Source organism: Prinia subflava, chromosome 12 (genome assembly GCF_021018805.1).
Source record: "Prinia subflava isolate CZ2003 ecotype Zambia chromosome 12, Cam_Psub_1.2, whole genome shotgun sequence".
Lineage (NCBI taxonomy): Eukaryota > Metazoa > Chordata > Aves > Passeriformes > Cisticolidae > Prinia > Prinia subflava.
Genome location: NC_086258.1, coordinates 12,059,176 through 12,084,223, shown reverse-complemented (window position 1 = coordinate 12,084,223; position 25,048 = coordinate 12,059,176). Strand labels below are relative to the sequence as shown.

The window sequence follows — 25,048 nt, the reverse complement described above, 5'->3', positions numbered from 1 at the left end:
TTTACACTGGTGTAATTCTATTGCCTGCAGTAACATTATTTTTGGGTTGTGTTCCTGCCTGTGGCAGAAGGATTAGAACTGCAGTCTTGTCAGCTTTTCCTTTCGCCAAAAAATCCCCAAGCCCAAGCAGCACAGAAGGGAGAGCTCTGCCCAGTGAACCCCACGGGGTCTGTCCCCTCCTCATCCCCCTCCTGCCCTGTTCCTGCACTGAAACCCTGCTCAGCACAGACAGCCAACAGCAGGGACAGTAACCAGGGCGATGGAGCCAGAAGGAAGAGCCTGCTGGAAATGCAGATTTCCCTCAAAAATTTCCTGCAGCAAAGCACAACACCCCAGAGGGGAGTAGTGCCAGAGGTGTGGGCAGCCCCACAGGGGGCTCTGAACTGCACTGGAAGGGCCAGCAGTGAGACCCAGGAGCCTCAGGAAGGCTCCAAAGGACACCCAGGTCTCTTCAGGCCCCACGAGCACTGGTACAGGGTGGATGCACAGTGATGGAAGCACTGCAGGATGCCCATGAAGGTGTCCCAGAGGTGCTGAGCACCCTGGCACAGCTCCTGACCTCTCAGCCGCTTTGTCAGTGCTGCCCTGGGTGCCTCAGGCTGGCATAAATGGACAGCAGAACATCAGAGGGTTTGCCAGCCTGCCTTCCTCCTGCTGACAGCCCCAGGCCCTGTGTTTGGCCATGAAATGCTGCTTTAACTGTACAGAGCAGGGCTGGACGGGGAGAGAGGCTCCCAAGGGCAGCTGAGCTGCCTTTGAGGATGAAACACTCCCTGCCACGTCAGTGTGTCACAAACCTCCCAGGGCTGCTCCAGGAAAGGCTTCAAACCAGCCACAGGTACCACTGAGGGCAGCTCAGGGAGCTCCAGCCACAGCCAGGGCTCCTCAGGCCTGCTCCAGGCAGATCAAAGGGGAAAGGACCATGGAGCAGTTGTGTTTTATCTTTTGCAGATCCATGGACTGAGCGCCTTTGTATTTTACTGACCCACTTCACTAATCACAATTAATTGCTTCATATTTCACAGGATAACTTGGCATTATGCAAATGCTGCAGCCATATGTGCTGCTGCAGCTCTGAGCTGGGCTGAGGGGGCAACGGGGGAGCGTGGCCGGCTCCTCTCGGGTCAGGGGCTCCCACCCCAGCACAACAGCCAGGGAGAGCACAGGGGTGAAGCCAGCAGGCAGCAGGGCCCGGGGAGCTCCCTTTGGGACAGTTCCCACTGTGCTCAGGTGTCCTGGCCAAGGGCAGGACGTGGGGAACAAGGGCAGGGGACACTGCTGCCTTCCTGCCCCGGGGCTGGAGGAGAATCGGCCTGGGCTGAAGTGCTGAAGATGAGAAAAGTGACAGCTCCAACAGCCACGAGCTATTCCCACCAAGGACGGATCCAGACATTGCCTGCAAGGTTCTTTCACTGCCTGATAAAGAAGCAAAGCAGCAACTGCTCCCCGGCACCCAGACTGGGGCTGGGCACCGGCACCGGTGGCAGCAGCTGCCCCGGGGACACGCAGTGACCTGGGCCCGTCTGTGCTCCAGCGGCGCCCCCGGGGCTGGCAGCCCCACAGCCCACCCGTGTCCTCCCTGCCGACCCCCGCGGCTCCCCCTGCTCCGGGCGGCACCGACCCAGGGCTGCCCCCAGCCCGCCCCCGGGAACCCGCGGCCACAGCCCCGGGGACACCCGGGGGACACCCACGGGGCATCCACGGCCCGGCAGGGACAACTCCACACAGCCTGCACACACCTGCACGGGCACACTGCACACACCTGCACGGGCACACTGCACACACCTGTATGGACACACTGCACACACCTGTACGGGCACACTGCACACACCTGCACGGGCACACTGCACACACCTGCACGGGCACACTGCACACACCTGTATGGACACACTGCACACACCTGTACAGGCACGCACAGCCTGCACACACCCCCGCACACACACACTCATCCCCCGCACGCTCCCCGCACGTCCCCGCGCCCGCAGCCCCTCCCTGCACAGTCTGCTCTGCCCACGCGCGCTCCCGCCCACGGGCACACGCGAGCCCCGCACACACGGGGACAGACGGACACACACAGGGACACACGGACACACAGGGACACACACACGGACACACACGGGCACACGGACACACACGGACACAGGGGCACAGGGGCACACAGGACACACAGACACACAGACACACACGGACACAGGGACACACACGGACACACACAGACACACAGGGACACACGGACACACACAGACACACAGGGACACACAGACACACGGACAGACTCTCACTCTCGCACAGCCAGCACCGCACGCTCTCTCATCACTCGCTGCCGCCGCGCTCCCACGCGGCCCCCCCGCGGGCCGGGATCCCGCGCTCCGTGACGCCCCGGCGGCCCCGCCCGGCCGCGATAAAAGCGGCGGCGCCGCAGCGGAGCCGGAGCCGGCCCGGAGCGAGCGGAGCCGAGCGGAGCCATGGCCGCGGGGCCGCCCGGCAGCCGCCGCCTCCTGCCGCTGCTGCTGCTGCTGCTGGGGCCGGCGCTGGGGCCGGCGCTGGGCCAGGGCCTGGGGCAGACGCGCTTCATCTGCACCTCGGTGCCGCTGGACGGGGACGTGTGCGCGGCCTCGGCGCTGGGCACCGGCTCGGCCGAGGAGCTGAAGGGCACCGTGCTGCAGCTGCGGGAGACGGTGCTGCAGCAGAAGGAGACCATCATGAACCAGAAGGAGACGATCCGCGAGCTCACGGCCAAGCTGGGCCGCTGCGAGAGCCAGAGCGTGCTGGACCTGCCCGGCGAGGGGAAGGGCAGGAAGGGCTTTTCCAAGAACACCATGGGCGACCTGTCACGGCCGGCCGCCGCCGAGACCCTCAGCCAGCTGGGGCAGACGCTGCAGTCCCTGAAAACCCGGCTGGAGAACCTGGAGGTACGCGAGGAGAGCCGGGGAGCCGCACAGCCAGGCACCGGGAGACGCGGGGAGCCGGGGCAGCCGCGCATCCGTGCCCGGGGAGCGCGGAGCGGGGCACCGGGAGCTGGGCGCCGGGGGAGCCGGGCAGCCCGACATCGGACGCCGGGAGACCCGCGGAGCAGGGCACGGGGCACCGGGGAGCCCGCGGAGCCGGGCACCGGGCACCGGGGAGCCCGCACCGGGCACCGGGAGCCGCTGCCCGGCGGTAACAGCCCGCTCCTCTGCTCGCCCCTTGCAGCAGTTCAGCAGGATGAACTCCTCCAGCCAGACCAACAACCTGAAGGACATCCTGCAGAACAAGATCGATGACCTGGAGAAGCAGGTGCTGTCGCGGGTGAACAGCCTGGAGGAGGGCAAGCTCAGCCCCCGCAACGAGTCCGAGGAGCGCGGCAAGATCGAGAGCACCCTCACCTCGCTGCACCAGCGCATCAGCGACCTGGAGAAAGGTACCGGGCGCTGCCCACCCCCGCCCGCGGGACCCCCGGGCCGGCTCCCGGAGCTCCCCCGCCGATGGGGACCGGGCGCTGCCGGACGATGCAGAGCCGCTCCCGCGGGCGGATCTGCCGAGCCCGTCCCGCTGCCCACCCCGGAGCGGTCCCTGTCCCCCGGGTTGGCTTTCCCCGTGGCAGGGCTTGGAACTGGCTGATCGTTAAGGTCCCTCCCGGCCCAAACCCCGGCTCGGTGATTCCTGAGGCAGCCGCTGCCCGGGCTCCGCAGCCGGGGATGCTCCGGGCGCTGCCCGCCCCGGGGATTAGGGAGCCGCGCGGCGCCGGAGGGATTTGCTCCTCGCTGCCATCTCAAGGCCCGTTACATAACGGGGTGGGGAGGGGGGGAACCCCCAGAGGGGCAGACAGGGGCCCGGCAGGAGCCCACCGCCCCCGCTCCCCCACAGGCCAGAAGGACAACCGGCCCCCGGACAGGTTCCAGCTCACCTTCCCCCTGCGCACCAACTACATGTACGCCAAGGTGAAGAAGAGCCTGCCCGAGATGTACGCCTTCAGCATCTGCATGTGGATCAAATCCAGCGCCTCCCCCGGCATGGGCACCCCCTTCTCCTACGCCGTGCCCGGGCAGGCCAACGAGCTGGTGCTCATCGAGTGGGGCAACAACCCCATGGAGATCCTCATCAATGACAAGGTACGGCCCCGGGGGCGCGGAGAGGCGCTGGGCGGGGGGCACGGGCTGGGGGGAAGCGCGGGGGGCTCCCGTGGGCACCACCCTGACCCGCTGCCCGCAGGTGGCCAAGCTGCCCTTTGCCATCAACGACGGCAAGTGGCACCACATCTGTGTCACCTGGACCACGCGGGACGGCGTGTGGGAAGCCTACCAGGACGGCACGCAGACGGGCAACGGCGAGAACCTGGCCCCCTACCACCCCATCAAGCCCCAGGGCGTCCTGGTGCTGGGCCAGGAGCAGGTAAGGGCTGGGGGGCCGGGGGGTCCCCGCTCGGGGGGTGCCCCAGAGGGGACGGGCTCGGGGGGTGCCCCCGGCCGCGGGTCCCGCTGACCGCGGCTCCCCCGCAGGACACGCTGGGCGGAGGGTTCGACGCCACGCAGGCCTTCGTGGGGGAGCTGGCCCACTTCAACGTGTGGGACCGCAAGCTGAGCCCGGGGGAGGTGTACGGCCTGGCCACCTGCAGCTCCAAGGCACTCGCGGGCAACGTCATCGCCTGGGCTGAGGCCAACATCGACATCTACGGCGGGGCCACCAAGTGGACTTTCGAGGCCTGTCGCCAGCTCAACTAGGGCCACGGACAAGCGAGAGAAACCTCCTCAGCGGGTTCTTTTATTTATTTTTTTCTCCTCCTTTTTTTGCGCAAAAACAACCGAGAACGAAGCCACCCGACTTGTCCCGGGAGCAGGGATGCCCCGGCAGCGGGGCGCCCGCCCCCGGAGCCCCACGACCCTCCGGTTTGTGTCTTGCCAACGTCCTTCAACGCCTGCGTGCCTTGGCCTGGCGCGGCTGCGCCCCCCCGCCGCCCCCCGGCCCGGCCCCCGCTTCGCCGCCGCTTTCCTCGGCCACCGGCGCCTGAAAAGGCTGCGAGGCCCGGCCCGGAGCCCCCTCGGGGCTCCTCTCTGTCCAGCCTCATCCCCCCGGGAGGGTGCTGCCCCCAGGGCTGGGGGGAAGTCGCGCCACCTTCCCCCGCAGCTGCGCCCCAGCCCGGGGCCGCCGCCGCAGCCGGGACCCCGAGGAGGGGCGAGCCCCCCGCTCCCCGCCCCGGAGGAGCCGCCGCCCCTCCCGGGGCAGCCCCGCGCCCCTGCCCGGCCGGCGCCGCTCCCGAGCACCACAGCCATAGCCCCGGGCTGCGGCGGGCACCGGGGCGGGACCCCCGGCCGGACCGCCCCCGGCCCCGCTCCCCGACCTGCCGCACTCAGGTACCCCCGGCCCCGCCGCCTGCAGCCCCCCGAGGCTCCTACGCGCCGTAGCTGGTGACAAAATAGCCTTTACCGTCCCCTCCGGCCCAGCTCCCACTGACAGGTCTGAAGCCTTTCTGCTTTTGATAATACACTCTCTTGTTTCTCTTACTGTAAAGGGAAGTTTATTACCAATAAAATAAAAAGGGTATTTTTATGAAGATTTAAAAAATATATAGAATTATCAGCGCTCCCTGAGGAAAAAAAAAAAAAAGTGCTTTGAGATTCTGCAGGATAAAAAGAGATAAAGAAGCGTATTTTGAGATAACAGATGCATTTTGTATGGTTTCCTTTTCTAAACTCCTGGTTTGTACTACAGATTGCAGAAATCACTCCCCAGCCCCCCTCCTGCCCCCCCAGGGCAGCCCTGGGCGGCAGCGGAGGATGAGGCAGAGAATTCACCCGGGGCTCCAGAGCCTCACGACCAACTCCAAAGATGCGGCAAAGAGACGGGCGGAGCGGAGGGGTCCGGGGAGCCGGGAGCTCCCCCGGGCCGGGCACGGAGCCGGCCCCGGCAGCAGCACCCCCCGAGCGAGACCCCGGCACGGCTCAGGGCAGCGCATCCCCAGCCGTGCTCCTGGTGCAAGAAAAAAATCCCCGAACCACCGAGAGTTAACGTCAGTTCCTCCCAAGCCCCTGATCACATCGGCGAGCACAGGCACAACCTGCTGAGAACAACAACGAGACCGCGGCACGGGGTCAACCTCCAGCCCCAGGTGCGTTGGATTTGCCAAAAAACCATGAAAGGGTGTGATGTCAACACAGTGTACATAGTGTACAGTAGGGGAGAGAATTAATGTATCTTAATTTGTCATTCTTTTGCTAACCAAAGCTGTACATTTTTCCTACTCCCGGCTCTGTCTCCTTTGGGATTTGAAGGGGTCCCGGCGCCCCGCGCATCGGCAGTTCTGACAATGCACTGTTTCTACGGATTCTCATGCTTTTTCCATTTTATTGCTGGGATTACATGAATTGTTGACTTTATTTTTACACAATAAAGCGTGAAGAAAGACACCGGTTTCTCTCACGTCTGTTCCCTGAGCAGCCAGTGCTCAGCAGCTTGTCTTTTTCCACAGGAAGGTTTCATGCCTGCATGAAGCAGAAATTTCTGCCCAGTTCCTCTCGGAGCTGGCTCAGGCACTCCCTGAGAGTCTCTGCCAGGCTGTCTCCTTCTCCTGTACCCTCAAACCACGTCTTTCTTTGGTTTATGTAACACAGCACACGAACTGATGCATTTTTTCCTCGGGCCACTGGCTGGAGGCTCCCTCCGGGTCCTGCCAGGCTGGTGCAGGGGACAGTGGCACCCCCGGGGCCCTGCAGGAGATGCTCCCGGCGTGGGCACCACCACAAACCCCGGGCCAGGCTGGCTCCACTCCCTCCCCGGCCCCGCTGGTCCCTCGGGAGCCGGGCTGGGCTCCAGACGCGGTTCCTGGAAGGCAGCGCTCCCGGGGGAATCAGCGCGGGTGCCACAGGCAGGGACAGCCAGCGCGGTGTCCCCAGCCCTGTCCCCGAGTGCTGCGGCTTCCCCCGACCCACACCGGCCGTGCCACGTGAATGGCATCAGAGATACAAGGAGGAAAATCATCATTTATTCCTTGGAACCAGCCCAAACCGAGCTCCACAAAGCCCCCCCGGACCGCCCCCTCCCACTGCAGCTGGGCCGGGAGTGGTGTGGATGCAGCCCCAGATCCAGGATCCAGCCCAGCGCTGCCGCCTCGGGCACGGGCAGGGCTCGGGGACACGGTGACAGTCCCCCCACGGTGACAGCCCCGAGGGAGCGGCTGAGGGAGCTCAGCACAGCCTTCGCTGCTCAGTCTCAGCTGCGGGGAGCTGGGGATGGCCACAGGCAGGGTCAGTGCGGGTCCTGCAGCCTCTGCTGCTGCCTCTTGCCAAGAACCCCTCCAGTCACTGCAGCCCGCGGTAAAGGCGTCCCTGACGGGTCACCCGCCACCCCCCTGTCACAGCCACCCCGGGGTCCCGCCCTTCAGCCAGCCCCTGCCACCCCCACAGAGCCTCTTCTTCAGAGGGGAGCGTTTGATCCTGGGGATGCTCCACGTCCTTTCCAGGATGCCTCAAGCCACAGCCATTGGAATACAGGGCAAGGGAAGGGAGATGCCTCGAGCCAAACTGCAGGGCTGGGAACCAGGCCTGGTTTTCACACCAAAAAGCCACAGACAGGAGCAGAGTGACAAATGCTGGGCATCCTGGGGAGGGGACAGTCGGCATCAGGAATCTGCTGGGGGCCAGAGGAAAGGTGAGACAAAGAGGAAAGGTGAGACAAAGAGGAAAGGTGAGATAGCAGAACTGTTTCAGGGCAGTTCAGTGTACCCCACAGCTGAGTGTGATGTGCCACCCGTCCCTCACCCACACTCAGAGAGGAGGCAGGGGACTGCCACGGCTCAGGGGACTGCCATGGCTCAGGGGGCAGGACAGGGCACAGCGGGCACTGAGGGGGTGCTGAGGAGAAGGGTGCAGCCACGAGTTCCCCCTTCCCCAGATGCCCCCCAAGTGCAGGAGGGATTCAGAGCAGGGGTTGGCAGCCTGTGTCCCCAGGCTCCCGAAGGCGCTGCAGAGCCCTGGCAGTGCCCCCAGCCCTCGCAGCAGCTCAGCCCTCGCCAGAGACGCAGACGCCGTCCCCCCCCCGCCCCCAAAAACCAGCTGCTCCAAGGACGGGCTGCTGGGCTCAGTGTCACTGGGAACAGCCCACATCCTCGCCAGGGGATGCTATTTATACCCATGAACGGGTGGCAGCTCCTGCCTCGCTCTCAGCCCCCAGCCCCGAGCAGGGCCTTGGCCCTGGGGTGCCCACAACGCCCTCGGGCCCTCCCCGTGCCAAGGTGAGATCCCAGTGCCCACCCGCTGCTGCAGGAGAGGGAACAGATGCTCCATCCCGCAGGCAGGGCTGGTGCTGCAATAACAAAATGACACCAACAAGAGCTTCGGGTCTTTTCTGGGCTGTCTGGCAAACCCTACTGCGGTGGAAGTGGGGCTGGGCCCAGCCCCAGGGCACGGCAGGGGCAGGGCGGGGGAGGCTGCGGGTGGTGCCTGAGGGAGCTGCAGGAACTCCCGCACCCAGCAGGTAACAAACCACTCCAGGGTTCCCCCGAGGGACCCTCGGACTCCTCTTAGCCCCCCAAAATCCCGTGGGCACAGCTCAGGCAGAGAGAGGAGAGGGAGAGCAGCCGCAGCCGGGGCCGTCCCTGTCCCTCCCTGTCCGTGTCCCCGTCCCAGCTCGGCACTGCCGCAGCTCCAGGCGTGTCCCAGCGGTGCCAGCTCCTGCGGGAAGCGGGGAGGATCCGGGAGAGGCGCGGAGCAGCCCGACCCACCCATCTCACACCGTGCTGACACCTCCCGCTGCCCCGGGAGCTGTGCGGTGGCACCAGCCCCGCCAGCGCCGGGATCAGGGAGCGCGTTCCGCCCCGGAGCACTAAATCCAGGAGCTTTTAGAGCAGCAGAGCAGATGGAGATCTTGGGCTGCGTGAGGACAGGCCCCGGGACTCGGGAGATGGCTCAGAAATACCGACGGGGGCGAGGGAGAGTCCTTAAGGGCAGGACGCAGCTGGGATTTGCAGCTCTGATCCGGCTGCTCTGGGCACTCACATGGCAGGGAAGCGCCTCGCCGGCCTCTGCATCCTGCTGCCTCCTGCTCCCACCGCTCGGGACAGCTCCTCCGAGGGGAGAGAGGAGGTGATGGGGAGACGGGAAATGAAATACGCTGTGTTTTACAGCCAAACACGCCCGGAAAGCAGAGACGGCGTGTCCTGAAACGGCCTTTCCCACATCCCCGCCTGCACGGGAGCGCCTGCGGCACCGGGACCAGCAGCGTCCCAGAGCATCATCACCGGCAGCGCCCGAGGCGCGCCAGGCACTTAACAAATGCTGGTGCTGGATTAATTAGCAGTGAATGTGTCACGCCGCGCCGGCTGCAGGAGCACAGGGCTCCAGAGCCCGCGTTAAACACGCGGGAGAGCCCCGAGCAGCGAGGGGGGCTCAGCCCCCGCCCGGGCAGGGCCGTGGCGGGGAAACCACGGCAAGGCCGGGCCCTGCCCTCCCTCCCGAGGGGAGCTGACGGGGTTTGTGCATCCCCTTCCCCGCCGCCCGCAGCCCAGGCAGGCCTGGAGCAGCAGCGTCCCCAGGGATGATCCCTGGGGGCTGCAGCTCCAACACGAACCCCCGAGCAAGGCCCGGGGGGCTCAGCCCGCCGGGCACCACGGGGAGGGTCCCGGCTGCCAAGGAGCTCCCGAGGCTCCCCGGGGACACCGAGGGGCTCCAGCAGCCCCCCTCAGGCTGGCACGGGATGGGGGGAGAGCAGGGAGAGGGGCGGCAGAACGCTGCAGGCGGGCAGGGCTGGGGCACATCCCGGCCTGGGGAGGACAAGGATGGGCTGGATCCCTGCGTGAGGGGAGCAGGGCTCGGGGGCTGCCAGGGCCGGGGCACGGGGACCGGCCGGGGCACCGCGGGCAGCTGGACACCACCCCGGGCATCGAGTCAAGGCCGACAGACCGTTCCGGTCACAGGCGTGAGTCACTGGCTGCGACAGCGTCCCTCAAATGCCACTCGAGAGCCTTTGCTGGCAGAGCACCGGCTCCTGCACCCCGAGGCACTGCCCGGGCGTCCTGGCCAGCACAGCCCGGGAGGGGCTCCCTCGAGCCCTCCCTCCTCCGGAGAACCCAACCAGGACCGGCCGGGGCCACACGGACCCCGCGATTCCAGAGCAGACGCTGCTGTCCAGAGCCCGCAGCCCCTCCGGGGTGCTGCTGCCCCGGCCAGGGCTGGCTGCAGGCAGCTCCCAGCAGCGGGGAGACCCCAGCCTTCCCCCAGAGGGGCTGGGAGCTGCAGGGAACACGGGCCTGCCCCCCCTTTTTGCCTTCTCCGCAGCTTTTCACAGCCTTTTCCCGGGCTCCTCCTCCTGCGATTTTCCCAGCTGCTGTCAAACGTCACCTTGGCAGCTGCTTCCTCCATCCCTCCTATTCATCCCGCCGGATTATGGAGGGACTGGGAGCTCAGGCTCCACCAAGGGGCTCCGGCTGGCGATCCCGTGAGGGGTCCTGGCCCTTCTCGGGGGGCTTCGAGGGAATCACAGCCCATCTCCCACCCGAGGGTCCCTGCGCAAGCCCCGCTCCGCCCTGGGACAGCCCGTGGGGAGCACGGAGCAGAGGAAGGCTCTGTCTTCCAAAGCTGATTAAAAATGCATGCAGCATCAAACTAATTATGCTGATTAATTAGCATTTGTGGACCAGAGTGGACACGGGAGGGGGCACACGGGGGGGAGTGGGCATTGCAGCGGGGTCAGAGCCCACCCTGCACTGCCCCGGCCCCCCCAGTCCCCCCAGGGTCCCCGGCTCTGTCCAGGACTGGGGGTACCGGGGCAGCACATTTGGGGGGTCCCCAGGCCCCCACTTCCCTCCCTGTCAGCAACAGATGCCAAACTCCCCAGCGCTGCTGGAAATCAGGTCAGAGATCGCCTGCAGCACATCCGAGCATTGCTCATCCTGCCCAGGCGCCCCAGGGCAGCTCCGCACCAGCGGCCACCCCCGGCCCGGCCTGCAGCGAGGGAAGGAGGGATGGGGAGGTCCAGAGCAGCCGATAAATCCCCTCCTGCCCGGGAGGGACCAGCAGGGATGCAGGGCCGGGGAGGTCCGGAGCAGCCGATAAATCCCCTCCTGCCCGGGAGGGACCAGCAGGGATGCAGGGCTCCCGCGCGTTGCTGACTCAGTGCTGGGGAAGGACAGCAGCCCCAACACCCCACACATCGGGAATCTGCCCCCCAGCACTGATGGGGCACGAAAACCCCACAGGGCGCTGACTGATTCCTTCTGGAAAGCGGAGCAGGACCCCAGGTGCCCACAGCGGTGGTGCCCACCCCTGCTCACAGCAGCCTTTCCTCATACCCGGGCACCGGGCGGGTTCACGGATTTGGGGTGGGTTGTGCTCCACAAAAGGCGACGCTTTCGGCTCCCTCCTGCTCCCTCCAGGCCCCCGTGTGTTGGTACCATAAATATTCACCAGCTCCGTGGGAGCATCCAGGGCTGGGAGAGGAGCCCCGGGGGATCGCGGTGACCCCGGGCTCCCGGCCGGGAGGATGGGGAGCAGCGGCGGCGCAGGGAAAAGGAGCCAATTTCCAGCAAAATGGGATTTATCCACCTGCAGTCGGAGGCATGAGGAGGCTCCGCGGGGACCACACAGGCCTGCCTGACTGGGGGCTTCTCCTCAGGCTGTGGAGGGGGGCTCGGGCCCGAGGGAGCTCTAGGAGAGGCCGGGATGTTGTCCCCAAGGGACTGGGATGTCCCGGCCCCGCTGGTGCCCCACGGGCGGGGCAGAGCCCGGCTGCTGTCCTGCCCTGCCTCGGGGCCGCAGCAGCTCAGGCACGAGCAAGAACCACATCAAAGTAATTGGATCCCAGTTTAGTACAAACAAAGAGGAGGCAGGTGACATTTACCTAGCGGAGTAATTGATATCCGAGTAATTTGTTGGAGTAACCTCATTACACACCAGCTGGATTTCCACACCCTCCCAATCCCACTCATTACAAACACGGTTTGTGTGTTAATCAGAGCACTTTAATCACGGTGCTGCCCACCATCCCTCCAGCAAGATACAAAGCCGCCAGATTTATCACAGACTCCACACACTCCCCCACGAATGGCTGGTACTTTATTAGCAGGCAGTGCTGCTCCTCGGGAAAACACCGGACATTTGTCCCTCAAGTGATGGCCCAGGGGCAGAGCCGGCTCCCGGCACCGCCTCTCCTCCCTCCCCTCTCCCTCCCTGCATCCCCGGCCCGGCTGATCTCCTCCTCCTCCTCCTCCTCCCCAGCGCAGCCCGGAGCTGTTCCCTCTCCCAAAGCCGGCCCCAGTCACAACAGGAGAGGCGGGCAGAGCCTCCCTCACCGGGAGCTCCCCCGAACACAAAAGCACCACCAGATAAATCCCTGGCCCCACGCTGGAGCTCCCGGGTGAGCGGTGACCGGCCGGGCTCGGCACAGCCGGGCTGGCAGCCCGAGAAAAGCAGGGAAAAGCGAATTCCTAAGGAAACAGCCTGCAGCGAGTCCCGAGTGGAACCAGCCCAGGAACTCATCACGGGCTGGCTTCACAGCCTAAAGCTGACCGGGCTGCCAGGACGGGGACAAGGCACCCCCAGCGTGTCCCCCAGAGCACCCGTGGGACCCCGCAGAGCACCCGTGGGACCCCGCAGAGCACCCGTGGGACCCCGCAGAGCAGCCACCCCTGCTCTGCCCTGCCCCTCCTCCTCCTCCAGCCCCTGGCCGGCCCTGCTCAGCAGCGATGGCTCCTTGGCTACCAAAATTCCACTCAGTAGCCCAAGAGGGGCAGGGAGCACCTTCCATGTCCCCTCCCTCGGGGGGCACAGCCCCAGCCCCCCAGCAGGACGGATCTCTGCCCCATGGATTTGCTGCCTTGCTTTGGGCTGAGCCCTGCACAAGCTGCTCCATCACCCTAATGACACAGCTCATAATCATCTCATTTGCTATTAATTTGCTTGTCAAGAGAAATTCCACTCATTTGCTTTTAATTAATGGGGCCTTAAAGTAAAGCCGGGGGGCTGGCGGGGCTCTGGTGAGAGGATCAGGGAGGATCAACCAACACCAACAGAAAGAGCAGTTGTGGGGGGAAACTATTTATAGGACAAAAGGGAGGAAAAATAAAAATTAAAAGAGGACAAAAGGACAAAAAAAGAGAACAAAAGAACCCTGCAGGGGAGCCATGACGTTCCCCAGCTCCCTCTGCACAGCCGGGCTCTGCCCAGGAGCCACCACGTCCAAGAGGCCTCAGCTGCCACGGCAGGGAGCAACACTAAAAATGCCCATTTAGAGCCAGAGCTGGGGCCCAAAGCTCGGGAATGCTCCAAGATCCAAGGGACACAGCTGCCCCAGCCAGCCCCACAAACACCAAATGCTGCGGGAATGGGGAAGGGAGGGGGCTCAGCTGCCTGGGCACAGCTCCACACCCAGAGGGAGCACCCAGACCACGGCTCAGACCCGGCGCTGGACCTGGTTTGGGGGCCAGGAGGGAAACAGCCCCTCCTAAACCCACCCAACCAAGCCAAGGGAAAAGGAATGAGAACTGGGGGCAGGGAGGGGGGAAATCCCACTCAAGCACTTCCCAGGCCTCGGCAGGAGCATCCCAAAATACAAACCCTGAGTCACCAGAGCTCAAACTGCACAGGCAGCACCCCCACTGCCACAAGCTCCAGACACGGAGGTGGAGCTCATCCCACCCAGCTTCAGACACCTGTGATGGAGCTGCTCACCCAGATTGCCTCACAACTCACAGAACAAACAGATTTGCATTCCAAAGCATCTCCTCTCCCTTCTCCCAGGGCATCAGAGGAACAAGGCAGGTGCAGGGATCCTCCTTCCTGACCTCCAGGCATCCAAATAAAACAGGGAGCAGATCCAGAGAACCTGCAGCAGAACCATTCAGCACCCGGGAGTCAGGAAACCCAACCCCAAACCAATTCTGCCCCAGTTTGACACCAGGAGCCCTCATGGGCAGCCACATCCCTGCTCCAGCCCCACAGCTCATTCCCCAGCAGCACTGCAGGGTGACCAAGCCCTGAGACACCTCCAGGGACTCCCAGCCAGTCCCAGATGGAAATGGTGAAGAGAAAACCCCCGTGGACATTACAGGAAGCTTTACAACCAGCCAGCAAGAAGTATTTTCCTCTGATTCCCAACTTTACACACAAAAAGCCAATTTTCAGCAAACAGAGAGTTAAAAACGACAAGGCATGTATGAGTTCATTTCAAAGGACTCTCAGGCTCCAGTCTCTGAGTTTCTGTTAAGAGGTTTCTAGCATTACAAAGCGATTTTCCCTTCCCAGGGCTATAAACCAATTAGATAAAGACCAAGTTAATCCCTTATTGTGTCCAAAGAGGCACAAGCAGACACCAAACACGGAGATTAGTCCCTTCCTTTAAGCACCCGTGTTTGGGCAGCCGGGAGAGCTCCCTCAGCTCGGGCAGAGCCCAAACCAGGAGCACAGGGGCCCGGGGCTGCCCTCAGCCTGCAGCACCATCCTCCTCCTCCTCCTGAACCCTCCCCAGGTGACTTCATCCAGAGTCACCTGAGTTCACCTGCACTTGGAGCAGAGGAGTTCAGAGCCTCACGCAGGGGGAAGCCGGGCCAGTGATGCAGAACCATTTTTATGCTGTTTTGTCTTTACCTGACTTTCCCTCACCCCTGGGCAGAGGCAGCTGAGGACAGCAGTGCCCCCTGGATCCCTCACTGAGCACACGGAGCCCCCATGGCTCAGAACACCCCGACCCCAGCAGGAACACCCCCAGACAGACCCTGAACAGCCACAGCCTCACACTTCTGTCAGAGCTGCCCTCAGCTCCTCAAGCTTCCACCCAAATCACAGCTCTGGCGGCAGAGCCTCCCCTGGCCAGGCCACCCCAAATCTCTCATGGTCAAACACCGACTCGAAGCACAAAAAACTCATCACCAAGAGATCAGGGATTAAACCCACAGACATTAAAGATGAGATTAAAGCCAGACACTCACCGGGGCAGGAGCAGCCACAGTCCCACAAGCTGAAGGTTCCTTGTTCTGCCAGGGCCACCCTGGAGGAGCTGCTCCCACAGAGCCTCCTCCAGCAGGGCTGAGCCCGATCAGGGCTTCACTCAGCACACCTGGGGTGAACCTGCAGCGCCTCACCCGCAATTTGGGATGGGCCAGGGATGACCCTGTGGCCTCCCAGCACAGGCCAAACAACCAGAAACCCAGATGGATTTCCCTGTTCTGCCCATGAGGTCTAGGAAGGAGCTGTCCCCTGCCCACTCTGTCACTTGTGCCTAAGTTTGTGTCAGGCTTTGGGGACTGTCCCCACGGCCAGAGAAGTCGCTGGTTTGTGTGGGGTTGGAATGAGGAGTGAAGTGATCCCTGCCGGCTGTGGCTCTGTCCCCACCCTGCTCCTCAGGACAGGGCTGTGGCAGAGGAGGTTGTGTGTCCACTCAGGAGGGGACAGGGCTGTCCCTGTGGCCCTCGCCTGGGTGTCCCCCAGCCCTGTCCCGGTCACAGCCAGCACCAGGCTCCCAGTGCTCCCTCTGCCCCGGCCCCCACAGCCCCAGGACCACAGGAGCAGCTTCCACTGTGGATTTCCCCTGCCAGGCTCTGTCCATGCACGCACAAACCCTGGTGTGAAACAGCTCCCAGGCTCCCCGAGAGGCGGCTCCTGCACGGCCTGGCAGCTGCTGCAGCTTTGCCTTTTAAAACTTAGCAGCAAAGGCTTTTTAGGGAAGTGCCCTGCCAGTGCCTCTGCCCCTGTCCAGCACTGCCAGGACCAGCCCCAGCTCTGCCCGGATGGCCCCAGGGGAGCAGGGTTTGTCACCTCCTCCCTTTTCCCCCCGGTTTCAGGAGGGATGGGTCAGATCCCCAACACAGCAGAGGCACAACGGGCTGGGCTTTGCCCTCCCCACCCAGAGCAGCCCCAAGACAGAGACAAGAACAAAAGTTGTACAACAAATTTATGCAAAATCAAGGGTAAAACAGCCCACAGGAGCCTGACTGAGCACCCATCCCCAGCCCCAGGAAAGCATCCCTCTTCCTCTTCAGGCTGGAATCTGACACAGCCACACCAAGACCTCCAGAGCACCAAGATCTCCTGCTGCGCTCCAGAACAGTCAGGAAGCACCTGCCAGCCTCAGCCAGGACCCCACGCCCTGGGAGCAGCTTTGGTCCTGCAGGGTGGACGAGGGTCGAGGATGATTTGGGCACAGAAGCTCTGGGCTCTGCTCCTCAGGCCGAGCTGGGGCTGGGCCAGAGCTCCAGCCTGGGCTCTGGGCTCCTGGAATGGGACCTGCAGTGGGGCTGCTGCTCCCCAGGGATGGGCAGAGCCCAGGCTGCAGGGACAGGGGGAAGCTGCTCCAAAAGAAGCAGCAAGGGAGGGCTCTTTGCCACAGAGGTGTGGGGGGAGGCACGGGCTGGCTGTGCAGTGGAAATGCCTCAGCATCTCTGTAAATCACCCCCTGCAGCTGCCCGAGGACTCCAGTGAGGTACTGCAAACTTACACGTGAGTCTTTGCTTACGTGAAGATTTTAACAATACTTGAAAAGGAACCCTGAGAAATTCAGTGCAAGGGTTCTCCCTGAGCAGTGGCTGGTGCTGCCCTGTGGGACACAGCCTGGCACAGCTGCCCCTCAGGGTGGCACTGGGCTCCTGCAGCCAGCAGGACCCAGCCCTGGTGCAGGAGAGGGCCCAGCGAAGAGGAGCTCTGCACTTTATTCTGGCACCAGACTAATCCTCCAATTCAGCCTCCTTTTTGCTGCTGGGAACAAAATGAGAAAGTAGTAAGCAGTTTTAAAAAAAGTAAAGCAAACAAGCACAAACAGCTGGCACTTGGTGAGCTTGAACTTGGGCCCCTCAGGGGACCTGCCACCCTTCAGTTCATTTACCTTGAGCTGGCACCCACTGGCCCACCTTATGTAAGAGTGGGGGACTCTGACCCTCCCCAAGACCTGGGGCTCAAAACCAGCTCCCTGCAGGTATTTCTGTTCACCCTCAGGTCATATCTGTGGGCGTCAGGGCTCTGCTTATGCTGAAAAAAGCCCAAATCCCCTCTGCCCTTCCCCAGCTCAGGCCACGGCGCTGTCGGAAGCAGCGTGTGAGGCAGCGTGGCCACACGGAGCAGAAATCACCTTCTGGAGGCAGCACATGGCCTGGCCTCCCCACTGAGCTCACCTTGTCACCCTGCCTGTACCTTTAATGCCATTACTGCGGCTCATGCCACCCGCAGATCCCCTCTTGCCCACACACCCACCTCTCTGGGCTGGCAGGGACAGCCCCCAGCGCCTCCACCGGGGCACAGGGCTGCTTCCGAAGGTACTCCCTGGACCTCATGTCAGCCTGGAAACAAGGAGGGAAAGCAGTGAGCACGGCCTGGCTGTTACCCCAGCATGCCCCATGCACCCTGCTGCCAGCACATCCCAGCAGGAACACGGGATGGCTCAGCAGGGCACAGCTGAAAGAGAGCACCAAGCACACCCCAGGAACTGTTAGAAACTATTGCTGGGCATACACTGGGTGTTCTTGCCCCATCCCGAGGTGTTTGCTCAGCCCTCTAGTGCTGCACGACACCAGCAGCACACCCCTGATGCCATCACAAGCACACCCCGAGCTCTTGGACAACTTTGAGGACCTGCAGTTGATTTTTACAGTCCTTCAAAGTTTTTTATCTTTGAGAAACTTCTTTCCCAACGCACTGCTGTGCCATTTCCGAGCTGCTGCTGTGCCCACCTCAAAGGCAGAGTGTCTCTCCCCACTTACAAAGCAGGATGTGACCTTCCCAGCTGGAAAAGCTTCACAGCGTCTGGTGACTCAGAAATTGGGTTAACACATCCCCGGGGACTGTCCTTGAAGCATCTGCTGCTCTCCACCCTGTGCTGCTCCCGAGGAGCCTCTCCTGCAGCCCCAGCAGCCCCCAGGCCCCTCACCCCGGGCCCTTGGTGAAGGCTGTGCCTGCTGCTGGAACCTGCTCCACAACTGCAGAGCCTCCTGCCAGCTGAGGAGGAGAGAGTTACATAAGGGGTGGTTTGTTTGGGAGATTTTTTTCCCTCCTCTCTATAATTGGACAGTTTCATAACCGAACTGACAAATAACTTTGATCACTCTTCAGGATAAGCGGTTACGTGATGGATTTTGTAACCAGGGAAGGAGGCTGCTCAATAGTCCCCACGGGGAGACCAAGGAGCAGGAGGCACAGCTACCAACTACTCTTCTAGGGAAGAAAAACCCCAACCACGTTCTGCTGAGAACATCAGCGAGTGCTTGATGGGGTGGCAGTTCCCAGGCAGGGCTCACTCTGAACACAGCACTGGAGTCAGCTTAAGGCGGTGATTAACCACGGGCTAATCAATAAGATGGATCACTGTCCTGCAATAATCCTCACAGATTTGGGCTATTTTCAGAGGGGATGAGTGCTGGCTGTGGAAATGTTGCTTGGCCTGTTATCTGAAGGGCCAGGGTGGTCCCTGTGCACAGCAGGCTTGGAGGGGGTGCACCCTGGAGTCTCAGGGCAGCAGGGACTGATGTCCAGCTCCAGAGGAGAGGCTGAGACCTCATCTCGCTCTTCTTCAGGCAAGTGCTCTGTGTTTCACAGAGGGTGAGCTGCAGCCTGCCCTCCCTGCTGGGCTGGCTGTGCTCAGCTGTGCCCGCAGCCCCTCCTGAGCCAGCCCAGAGCCGCTGGCCACGGGCCAGGGGCAGCTGCAGGAAGCCCCAGTGAGCAGAGCCAAGCAGGAACCCGAGCAGAGCAGAGCAGGGGCAACCCCTGGCAGCTGGAGAGAGGCACCAGGCTCTGCTTCCCTGCTGTGCACAGGGATCCCGGGAAGGAGCAGCAGTGTGGGCAAGCAGCAGGGAGGGGCTGGCCTCTGGCAGGAGGCAAGGGCAGCTCTCTCAGCAGGGCTTGGGACTGTTCCAGGGCCGCTCAGGGCGAGTGCTGTGCTGATTATCCCGGGATGGCAGCTCCTGCCTACCTCAGCTCCTGCCTGGGAGCTCTGAGGACAGCTCTGTGCAGGCCCTCAGCAGCGAGCACAGCTCTCCTGGCTGGGCCTGCCACTGGCACGTGGAGCATGGACACAGTGGGATGTAAATACTGATTGCAGGTGACAAGGGAAGTTCATCCCTCTGCTTCCTCTGAGAGATCTCACTTCTCTCATCTGCACCACAGCCAGTTCCTTGGCAGCACCACCACACTGTGGGCTGAATGCAAATGGAACCCTTCCTGATCCCTGCCTGGATAATGCTGCATTCCTGGGAAGCACCACAGCCCCTCGAGCAGGAGGCTGAGCTCCCACAGCAGCTGCACTGCACATGCTGCCCTCACACAGACCTCAGGAGCTGTGGGCAGCTGTGGGCACAGACCATTTCATTTCCAGGACTGCCAGAACTTCCAGACCAGGACCTGATGATCCACAGGTCTTTCCTGACACTGGGAAATCTGTAAGCACTTCTCCTATCAGGTCTGCAATTTCTGGAGACATACCATGGCAAAAAGGCCACGTCAGCCACCCATGGCAGGATTCTCCACAGCCTCCTACTCCCTAACTCCAGCTGCAGGTGCTCCAGAGCTGAGGCTTTAGCTCTGCCTGTGCCAAGAGCTGTGGCAGTCACCACACAGAGGAAGCACAGCAGAGTCCCTTGGAAAGGCTGAAGTGTCCTCATCTCCTGCCATCCCTCTAGAGTAAACCCACTCCCCTGTTGGACTTTTCATCTCTCTGTAAGAAAAGCGATAAAAATTCATTCCATCACTCTAAGAAAAAGGTCACAGGGAACTGGAAGAGTCTCTGAACACGAGCAAATCCTGGAGATAGCTGGAAGCGAAATGAGGGTGATGAAAAGCTCCAAGACACCTTTTTGTTTCCAAAAGGAATGCTTCTCCCTTCCCTTTGAACACGCAGAGCTGCAGAGCTGGCTCGGAGCTCTGCAGAGGCATCTGTGCCTGGCTGGAGCAGGTTACATAAGGAGCTCCCCAGCCTGCCCTGGTCTGGCAGGTGCTGGGGCTGAGATTGGAAACTGCAGCTCTGCTGTGGACACCCCAAGGCTTATTCTGCTCCAAGGAGTTTGGATTTTGGGGTAGTTTGTAAGCAGAGCCTCAGTTCCAGGGAACACTGCAGCTCTGGAGCAGTGCCCATGGGCTGCTCAGGTGGGCACACCCCTGACCCCACCAGGCTGGCACAGCAGTGATGCCAGTGGCTGTCCCAGGGCAGTGTTAGGGACAGGGACACCCGGGCAGGCCCGGGGTCACTCCTGGCTCTGGAGCCACCAACAGCAGAGTGACCCTGGGGAGAAGGGAAACACTTGCCAGGCCAGAAGTCCCAGAGGCTTTGAGCTTCTCCCGAGCCTTTCCCCAGGTCCTGCTGCGGTTTGAAATCAGCCACGGCTGAGCCTCGGAGGCAGCTGCAGCTCGGTGACAGTGATGCAGTGCTGTCACCTGCTGGCTGCTGGCTCCGCGTGGCAGCGGGGAAAGGCCCGGAGGAGCAGCACTGGGGGCAGTGCTGGGCTCCAAGCGCCCGGGAAAACTGCATTCCCTGCTCCTGGGAGCACAGCAGCATCGCAGGAGCTGCCTGCAGGGAGGACACAGGCGGGGCTGGGAATGCATCAGGAGAACGGGCCTGGAGGGAGCAGCCAGCACCACCACGGGCAGGGGAACAGCCCAGGAGGGGCAAACTGAGGCTGGGGAACAGCCAGGGCCCCGCAAACGGCACTGCCTGCCCACAGCTCCCCCAGCTCAGGTGGGTGCTGTACCTGCCGCAGGGGCTCAGGTGTGTGCTGTACCTGCCAGATGGGCTCAGGTGTGTGCTGTACCTGCCGCAGGGGCTCAGGTGTGTGCTGTACCTGCCCTATGAGCTCAGGTGTGTGCTGTACCTGCCGCAGGGGCTCAGGTGTGTGCTGTACCTGCCCTATGAGCTCAGGTGTGTGCTGTACCTGCCCTATGAGCTCAGGTGTGTGCTGTACCTGCCCTATGGGCTCAGGTGTGTTCTATACCTGCCAGACGGGCTCAGGTGTGTGCTGTACCTGCCCTATGGGCTCAGGTGTGTGCTGTACCTGCCAGACGGGCTCAGGTGTGTGCCGTACCTGCCCTATGGGCTCAGGTGTGTGCTGTACCTGCCCTATGGGCTCAGGTGTGTGCTGTACCTGCCCTATGGGCTCAGGTGTGTGCTGTACCTGCCCGATGGGCTCAGGTGTGTGCTGTACCTGCCCTATGGGCTCAGGTGTGCGCCATACCTGCCGGATGGGCTCAGGTGTGTGCTGTACCTGCCCTATGAGCTCAGGTGTGTGCTGTACCTGCCCTATGAGCTCAGGTGTGTGCTGTACCTGCCGGATGGGCTCAGGTGTGTGCTGTACCTGCCCTATGAGCTCAGGTGTGTGCTGTACCTGCCCTATGAGCTCAGGTGTGTGCTGTACCTGCCGGAGGGGCTCAGGTGTGTGCTGTACCTGCCCTATGAGCTCAGGTGTGTGCTGTACCTGCCGGATGGGCTCAGGTGTGTGCTGTACCTGCCCTATGAGCTCAGGTGTGTGCTGTACCTGCCCTATGAGCTCAGGTGTGTGCTGTACCTGCCGGATGGGCTCCGGGACGCGGAAGCGGCAGCAGGCCCTGACGAGGCGCACGGCCGTGCCCAGGCTCACGCGGTGGCCCACGGAGACGTAGAGGGGCCTGGAGCTGTTGCTGTGGCTCCGCAGCGCCTGGGCAGTCAGAAAGGAGAGGTCAGGCACTGGAGGGGCCCATCTGAACACACCCACAGGGACAGTGGAACTGGGAGCCACTGGTGGCTCTGTGTTTGCAGCTCTGAACATCTTCTCCATCCCGGAGTCTCCTCCAGGGACTGTCTGTCCCCCGTGGCCCTGCCCAGACGCCGGGGGCTGCTCTGGGCTGCAGGGAGCTGTGCCAGGCCGGGCTGACAGCACACACAGGAAGCGTCTCTCAGCTGCCTGTTCCCGCTCTGCTCTGCAGCAGACGCTCCCAGGCTGATCCCGGGAAGCTGCCAGGACCTGGCGCCTCTCCCAGACTGCAGCTCACCATCCAGGGTGCTGAGGCACCTCAGGCGCCACAGCCACGGACGTGAACGCTCCCAGCACTTGAGCTGCCAACCCCCTACAACCACCTGAGCTCTCAGGAAGGGGCCAGCAGCATCACTGGTCACCTGGTCACACCTGCCCTCCTGCACGGGATCACTGAGAGCCCCAAGAGAGGGACGAGTGTCCCAGTGACAGCTTACCATGCCCAGAACCTTCCCCGAGGTGCCTGTCAGTGGGAATGTCTCTCCTGACCTCTGCAGGGAACGAATCTAGGGATAAACACATACAGGGTCAGCTCATCAGCACATAATTGCACGTGGCTGTCCAAATTCCCTCGGGATATTAAAAAGCAGAAACAAATCCCAGCCCGGCCTAACCTGCTCCCTGTGCCGCTCATCCCTGACCAAGCCATCCACCTGCAGGAGGTTCTTGGCCACGCCAATGCACGGCAGGTCTGTCAGCACTCCGAGGTGACAGGCTGTGCCAAATCCTGCCAACAAGGAGCCACTGTAGCTGCAGGACACCAGGGAACAGGAACGCCAAGGAGCAGCCCAGGGAGCAGGAGAGCAGGGCTCTCCAGGAACAGCCTACCTCTGGGATGGAGCAGGCCATTCCCATCCACCAGAAGCACCTGAAAAAGCCAAAGCAGCAGTGTTATTTCCTGGGCACTGAGGGCACTCCAAGGAGCAGCCAGGGATGCTGGCTCTGGGGGAAGGAGAAATCTCTCTAGTGTGGGACTGGCAGTGCCCTGCACACACCACAGGGCTCCCACTGCCACGGGAGGCCTGGCTGCTCCCAGCTCCCTAAGGAAAGGGAACGGATGCTGCTTCACAGCTCTGACCCTGCCCCTTCCGCCCCACCAGCTCAGGCTCTGGAGGGAGAACAGCTTTCCCAGGATTCTGCAGTCAGGGACACGGGAAACACACCACACCTGAGGCTGGAGCTGGGGCTGCTCCTGCTGAAGTCTCTGCACAGCTTCCACCAGGACTGGGACCTCTCGGAAGGCCAAGAACCCGGCCACGTACGGGGCACTGACGGGCACCATGCGGCAATCCTGGTACAGCACCTGGGGCGGGCACAGACAGCACCCCGGGGGGCTCCAGAGGCTCCTCCTCTGCCTCATGCCCTCTGCTCACCCCTTTTAAACCCAAGGACAGGTCAAAGGAAACCGTGTAAGGCAGCACAAGACAATGATTCCTGCCTTGCCTTGCAGATCACAGCAGGACTTGAGATTTAGTCCATTAAAATCCCAGCAGACAACATCAAACTTTATTTCTCTGCTTGTTAGAGCTTTTACAGCTAAAGATATTTTTTTTAATATCATTTTGAAAGCTGGGAAAGAGACCAAACATCTTTATTAGTTCAAGTAAAATGACTGTGAGATGTGAGAGCCATGGTGGGTTTGGAAAAGCTTTCCTATGTCACAGCCCACATTATCAGCTGATTCCCAGCAGGAGCTCACACACAGGACTCTGCACTGGAGCTCTGCCACCACCTCCCTCTGCCCACAGGCACCAGCTCCCCAAACTGGCACTGCAGCTCCTCCGGACCTGGGTGAGCTCCCAGCCACCCCACAAAACCCCCACAATTGGGAGCTGTTTGCATCACACCCTCCTAAACTTAAGTCCTTACTCGTATGTTTTCTTGTCTGTCTTTCTTGGGAACACACAACTGCAAGGTCTGCTGAACACACACAGAATCACAGAGTCGGGAGTGACCTTAAAGCCCCTCCAGTGGCACCCCTGGATCCAGGGGCAGCCACAGCTGCTCTGGCACCCTGTGCCAGGGCTGCCCACCCTCCCAGGGGAGAATCTCTCCCCATTCTCCCACCACCCGCAGCCCCGTGGGGCGGCACAGCCGGGACGGGCACGGCCCCGCGGTACCTCCAGGGCCGGGTAGCTGAGCACGACCAGCGAGGCGCAGGCACGGCTCTCGTCGCCCTTGCCGTAGGATAAATCCACACCTCCCACTCTCTCCAGGCCGGCGAAACGCGGATCCTTCTGCCACTCCTCGGTGTCCTCCTCCACCACGCCGGCCTTCAGCCGGGCCTGCTCCCTGCGAGGCCGCCGCGCTCAGAGCGGGACCGGCCCCGGGAGCCTCCCCGAGCCCCCAGCCCGAGCCGCGCCCCGCTCGCTGCCCGGGGATCCCCCAGGCCCAACCGCGGGCGGAGCACCCGGGGCTCCTCCCGAGGGTAACGGGGAGCCCCGAGCGCAGCTGGTCCCAGCCCCAGCCCCAGCCCCGTTCCCAGCAGCGGCGCCAGGCGGGCCCCGCACGGTTCCCAGAGCCTGTCCCAGCCCCAGCCCCGGTACCGTTCCCAGCGGCGGCGCCGGGCGGGCCCCGCACGGTTCCCAGAGCCTGTCCCAGCCCCAGCCCCGGTACCGTTCCCAGCGGCGGCGCCGGCCCGGGGACGCGGCCATGGAGATGCCGGGCCCGCCCATCCCGCAGCGCCGCCGTCCCCCGGAACGCGCGGCCGGGCGCGGCCGTTCCGGGCCGGCGGCACCGATCCCTCCCCAGCGCCGATCCCTCCCAGCGCCGATCCCGGCTCCGATCCCTCCCCAGCGCCGATCCCGGCACCGATCCCTCCCAGCGCCGATCCCGGCACCGATCCCTCCCAGCGCCGATCCCGGCACCGATCCCAGCGCCGATCCCTCCCAAAGCCGGTGCCGGCACGGGGCGCGAAAGGAGCCGGGAGCGGCCGCGGGAGTTGAACGAGTTTATTGGGAAGGGGCGGGGGAGAAGCCGGCCCGGGACAAGGCGCGGGGAAGGGGCTCGAGGGAGCGGAGGAGGCCCGGCCCCCTCCCGGCCCCTCCGGGCCGCCCCGCCCGGCCCCCGGGGCTGGGCAGGAGCCGGAGCCGCAGCCCGGTGCTGACAACCCGTGCCAGCAGAAAGGCAGGCTGAAAAATATAAACGCTGTCCCAGCACCAGGGCACGGTGGTTTGTAAAAAAAAAAAAAGTCCTTCATGTTCCTGCAGTGGCTCTGGGGCTGTGACGATCCAGGGTTCACAGGGAGTTGCTGGGTCTTTGTCACCCTCCTTCTCCACGGCCACCTCTCCTATTCACATCAGGTGTAAAAACAACAACCCCACACCCCAAGAACAACCAACACACCCCAAACAAATGCCCAAAGTTCCAGAATCCCCAGCATGG

The 25,048-nt window shown here is 62.8% G+C and overlaps 2 protein-coding genes across 8 annotated transcripts; one reads left to right on the top strand and one right to left on the bottom strand.

The window, feature by feature from the left end:
• Nucleotides 1-2,415: 2,415 nt before the first annotated feature.
• On the top strand, nucleotides 2,416-6,381 carry NPTX1 (neuronal pentraxin 1). Of its 2 annotated transcripts, XR_010081973.1 has the most exons (6): nucleotides 2,416-2,912; nucleotides 3,193-3,400; nucleotides 3,847-4,091; nucleotides 4,192-4,371; nucleotides 4,479-5,433; nucleotides 5,689-6,381. XR_010081973.1 is itself a non-coding variant. In XM_063409630.1 (5 exons), the coding sequence occupies exons 1-5, from the start codon at nucleotides 2,466-2,468 to the stop codon at nucleotides 4,698-4,700; spliced, it is 1,302 nt and encodes a 433-aa protein (XP_063265700.1). In that variant the 5' UTR covers nucleotides 2,416-2,465; the 3' UTR covers nucleotides 4,701-5,641. The 2 variants fall into 2 exon arrangements, 1 of the variants encoding a protein (XP_063265700.1); XM_063409630.1 differs by lacking the exon at nucleotides 5,689-6,381 and having other exon boundaries at nucleotides 4,479-5,641.
• A 5,805-nt stretch (nucleotides 6,382-12,186) lies between these two features.
• Nucleotides 12,187-25,045, bottom strand: ENDOV (endonuclease V). Of its 6 annotated transcripts, none has more exons than XM_063410107.1 (9): nucleotides 24,211-25,045; nucleotides 23,785-23,956; nucleotides 22,833-22,967; nucleotides 22,493-22,532; nucleotides 22,279-22,391; nucleotides 22,102-22,170; nucleotides 21,440-21,568; nucleotides 17,148-17,233; nucleotides 12,187-16,652 (listed from the first exon to the last, which is right to left on the bottom strand). In XM_063410107.1, the coding sequence occupies exons 1-9, from the start codon at nucleotides 24,861-24,863 to the stop codon at nucleotides 16,625-16,627; spliced, it is 1,425 nt and encodes a 474-aa protein (XP_063266177.1). In that variant the 5' UTR covers nucleotides 24,864-25,045; the 3' UTR covers nucleotides 12,187-16,624. The 6 variants fall into 6 exon arrangements, 4 of the variants coding, with proteins under 4 accessions (XP_063266177.1, XP_063266176.1, XP_063266179.1 ...); XM_063410106.1 differs by having other exon boundaries at nucleotides 12,187-16,655; nucleotides 24,211-25,044; XM_063410109.1 differs by having other exon boundaries at nucleotides 15,719-16,655; nucleotides 24,281-24,433.
• Nucleotides 25,046-25,048: the final 3 nt, after the last annotated feature.

Excerpts from the sequence above, each read along its gene's own strand:
- ENDOV (XM_063410106.1), bottom strand. The coding sequence starts at position 24,863 with ATGAAGGACTTTTTTTTTTTTTACAAACCACCGTGCCCTGGTGCTGGG. Across the intron at positions 22,392-22,492 it reads TGGCCTGCTCCATCCCAGAG|GATTTGGCACAGCCTGTCAC; the intron begins GTAGGCTGTTCC and ends CCTTGTTGGCAG. Across the intron at positions 17,234-21,439 it reads TCCCGGAGCCCATCCGGCAG|GCTGACATGAGGTCCAGGGA; the intron begins GTACAGCACACA and ends CCTTGTTTCCAG.
- NPTX1 (XM_063409630.1), top strand. The coding sequence starts at position 2,466 with ATGGCCGCGGGGCCGCCCGGCAGCCGCCGCCTCCTGCCGCTGCTGCTG. Across the intron at positions 4,092-4,191 it reads AGATCCTCATCAATGACAAG|GTGGCCAAGCTGCCCTTTGC; the intron begins GTACGGCCCCGG and ends CGCTGCCCGCAG. Across the intron at positions 4,372-4,478 it reads TGGTGCTGGGCCAGGAGCAG|GACACGCTGGGCGGAGGGTT; the intron begins GTAAGGGCTGGG and ends GCTCCCCCGCAG.